At 52.4% G+C, this 4,170-nt stretch overlaps 1 protein-coding gene across 1 annotated transcript; it reads right to left on the bottom strand.

Annotated features, from left to right (window-relative positions):
• Positions 1-433: 433 nt before the first annotated feature.
• Positions 434-3,212, bottom strand: LOC104528107 (sperm acrosome membrane-associated protein 3-like). The gene is given in 5 exon segments (XM_029085962.1): positions 434-500; positions 1,729-1,807; positions 2,824-2,979; positions 3,081-3,101; positions 3,104-3,212. Coding segments are annotated over 5 exon segments (432 nt in total).
• Positions 3,213-4,170: the final 958 nt, after the last annotated feature.

Genomic DNA, 4,170 nt, shown 5'->3' with positions numbered 1-4,170 from the left:
GTTTTGCTGCATTTTTTATTACAAATATATAAATAAGAGGTGTTGGAAAGCTTGCAGATTTGCATCCTTTTTTGAGGTCTTCCCTTTTTCAGCTTTGAAAGCTCCAGAAAAATCTGCTGTTTCCAAGGGTATTGCTATCAACCCAGCTCCTGACCCTCACCGCCCTGACCCATTCAAACATGTACAAAAAAAGCCCCTGGGGAAAATCTTTTGGGGCTGCACACTAAATCACATGTGAAAATGGAAAGTTGAGTTTGTTTTTTTTAAAAAAACCCAAACATGCTATATTGTTAAAGCTATTTTACACCTTGCGGAATGCAGAGGGTTTGCAAATACTACTGAGAAGTGTTGTGCAGTGAGGGAGAAGCTCTCCCCTTGGTGGAGAGGAAATGCAGCCCCTGTCAGCTGCAGCGGAGCTAAGCCAGGGACTTTCTCACAGGTCACATCCTTCCACCCACTCAGAGAGGTCTCGTCCCTTACAGTGCATTGCCCAGCCCTCCCTGAGGACAGAAGAAGTGAAGACAGACTATTTAGGTACTGGACTGATATGATTGATATCCAATACAAGCAGGCTCTGTCTTTTGTAGGGTCCTTCCCAATGAGTGACATCCCATCACTAGCACTGGAGAAGGACTTGCAGGCCCTCCAACTCTGAGTGAGCTTCTCACTTTGAGGAGTGCAGCCATCTCTGTCCCTTGATGCCACCTGAGCTCTCTTTAAGTCCTGGCCAAGAACAATGAATTGCAATGGCAGGTCCTGTCCCCTCCTGCCACTGCAAGGGTCCCTCCTTTGCTGGGACATCACAGCTGAGCAAAGTGTTGAGCACACAGCAGACTGTGTGACAGCAACACTCACCACACAGGCCCTGAGACTGTTCGCTGTGTACGCCACGCCAATGACTTATCTCTACTCAGAAATGCTGCTGCTTTTGCGGTGAGCCAGGCTTCGCAGCAGCCCACCACAGGAAGCAAAACTGGTTAATGAGTCCGATTGCAATGGCAGGGAGGGGGTGGGGGGAATCTGAAGGCAGAATCTTGTCCCTCACCTTGGAACGTATTCAGCATTCAGTGGTTAATGCCACTATTTTTGCACAAAATGCCTTGGGACTTCAGACAACCACATATTTATATGATCATTGGAATTGTCTTCTACCCCCACTTCTGTTTTTTCAGCCTGTTGGTTACTCTGCCTTCACAGGCTTCCTGTATTATAACAGCCCAGAGTCCCAGGGATGGTTCAGGGCTGCACCAAGCAAGGGCTGTCATCTAGATTCATCAGGATATTTCAGTGATTAATGCTCTCAGATTCTCTGGGAAGAATTGTTTCCACGCTAGGTGCTTCCTGCTAAGAGACAAGACAGCAAAAAGTGGGGAGAGGAGCTCTTTGAAGGACTTTTGAAGTCCTTCACAAGACAGAGAGAAATCTTCAAGGGCTAACCTACTAGCTGGTGGGTTGTTTACTGACCATTTTTTTTTTCACCTGAGGTTTTTTTCTGAAACATTTTTCTCTGCTCCTTCCTCCCTAGTCTCTCCTGTGAGACCACTTTCAGACTGAAGTGGTGCAAGTTCATCTCTCCATTCCCACCCATCTGCAAACCCTTGAAGTTGTGGTTCCTCCTTTCTGGTGCTGCTGTGCTGCCTTTGTGTGACAGTCAGGCAAAGGGCAGCAATGCCCCTTCAGAAACACACCTGGGCCCTGACAAAGACACCATCACCAAAAGCCCCTTACCAGACATTAATTCCCTGGGGCTTTCTCACAATTCTTTTGGCACAGATGATGTCATCAGTTATGTTATTCAATAGGAGATCTGTGGGGAAAGAAACACAGTGCTGTCAGCTCACGTGAGGGCAGGACACCAGCCCAGAGCAGATTTCCCTGCCAGGTGCAGTGAGGGCTGGGCACTTGAGCAGCCCCAGGCATCACTGTGGCGCTGGATGCTGCTCATCCCCCTCACTGCCAGGCTGCCATCAGCCTCACATGATTGAATGCTGCCAGGCAGGCACCCTCATCTGCTTCTGCATGGCCAGCAACAACTATAAATGTATGTTTTCATCTGCAAATGCTGGTGTGCCTGCCTTTGGAGCTTTTCTGCCTACTTGGAAAAGGAGGTTTTGATCTGAACAGGAACAGGAGGTCCAGCCCCAGCCTCCCAGACCTTGGGTTTTCTCATATAGCAGGATGTCTGCTGGTCAGACACAGCAAAACCCTTCCCATGTCTGCCTGGGAGCTCTCCACTGGTGGCAGATCCCAAGTCAAGACCTGGATCTGCCTGGCAGTAATACAGCCTTGGGTGATCACTTTCCCAGCTACTCACTCCACAGCTGGAGGGATGCATCTGTCTCATCCAGCTCCACATCACAACCCACCCAAAGCAAGACTGCCTGTCTTCCACCCACAGTCACAACTCCCAGAGAGCCCTGGGGTCTCTAGTGTCCCAGGAGAGGAAAGGATGGATACAGGGCAAAGGAAGGGAGCTGACCAGAGGTCCAAGGTGGAACCCTGGAGAAGGCTTGGGGGCAGTGATGCTATGGTGCCTGGGAGAAACACCTCTGGCAATGGCCATAGCCTCTCACTTTCCAGCCTCAGGAGTCAGAAGGGCTACTCACACACTACACAGACCAAAAGAGGAGCTGGACCCAGCTCTTCATCACCTCCAGCTTCCTGTGGCCACAGGCATCAAGTTGCCTAGGTTGGGCCCTGCATGACCGATGGCTCTATTTTGGCCAGGGGTTGAAGCTGGGCAGAGCAGGAGGGCTCGGGCTGCTGCCTCCGCTCCTGGGGCTGGCTCTGGAGGAGCAGTGCTGCAAGCTCTGGAGGAGCTACCTCTGCAAGCCATCCTCCGGCAGTTATCCGAGGGGCTGCGGTCAGTGCACCACAGCTAGCTGCTGATCTGGAAGATGCCGTAGTTGGTGCTGCCATCCACTTTGATGCTCTAAGCTGCTGTGTTGAAGGTGTTCTTGTAAAAGGCCATGCAGAGCCCTGGGCAGAGGCAGAAGACAGGCTGTGCTACAGCTGCCATCTGTGGGGATGGCCACAGCCAGGAAGGAAAGGCTGTGGGCAGACAGGGGACTGAAACTCACAGTTGGCGACGCTGTAGCCCCGTAGCCATCCAGCCCCTCTTCCTGGAGCACGTGAGCCAGCTCGCACCAGCTGTACACCTTGGCTCTGGTGACCATGATCAGCAGCAGCAGCAGCATCAGGGGAGACCCCATTGCTGCAGGGCTGCTGGTCCTTGCGTACTGGGATCCCCAGGGCAAAAGGTAAAAACAAGGTGTAAGCAGGTAGTGAAGCGCAGTCAGACACCCAAGGCCAGTTCCTCTGCAGGCAGTGGCACGGCTGACTCTGGTGACCCCGGGCTGCTCCCACCTGCCGTGGGGTGGGCACACCCATTCGTGCAGGCACGCACGTACACAGCCGCTGTGCTGGACAGCCGGGGCCACAAACAGGTTTTACTGGTGCAGGCGTGGAAAACACAGAGCTTTAAGCACTGCCATTTTGGAGTGTTCTTATATTAGTGGTGAAAGGTCAGGTGTCCCATGGGAACTGGAAGCTGACAAATGGGACCCACTAAAGGAAGGTTTACATGCTTTAGCTGCTCAGACATCTTGGCCTCTTACCCTGGTGCTGGTCAGCCTCCGAGGAGAAGCTGTGATGTGCAGTGACCTCGTTGCTGTTGGGAAGCCATACCCAGCCTTACTAATGCTTAGCCCCGGTTTGCACATCAGCCTTTTACACAATCAGCAGCATGCACAGTGAGTCACATCCTGCAAGTTCAGTGAATTTTTCTGAGGAAAGACTTCAGATCTGCACTTTAACAAACAGAACTAAAATCCTTTCCTTGGGGTTATTTCTCCCTCATCCCTCCTTTCTTCCTTCCCTCCTCCCTGGGCACCCTCTTTGGCTGAGCCTGCCAGGCGGTTTGCTCTCTGCCCACGCAGTGCGGTGCAGTCCCACAGCCCTGGCAGGATGTGCCCAGGGGTCCGGTCCGTGCAACCAGAGCCATCTGCAGCCCTGCAGAGCAGTTTGCAGCGAGGGGCAGAGGCAAGGGGGACCTCGGTGCTGCCTCTGGTCATCATCCTCTGCGGGCAAGAGCAGTAGAAGCTGCTTAATAAAAAAAGAACATGTATGCCTAGAGAAATCCGTACCCCCAGCAACAGGGCTCAGTGCCAG

Source organism: Antrostomus carolinensis, unplaced genomic scaffold (genome assembly GCF_000700745.2).
Source record: "Antrostomus carolinensis isolate BGI_N321 unplaced genomic scaffold, ASM70074v2 scaffold3427, whole genome shotgun sequence".
Taxonomy (NCBI): Eukaryota; Metazoa; Chordata; class Aves; order Caprimulgiformes; family Caprimulgidae; genus Antrostomus; species Antrostomus carolinensis.
Note: the sequence above shows the minus strand (reverse complement) of the source record. Positions and strands in the feature narration are given on the sequence as shown.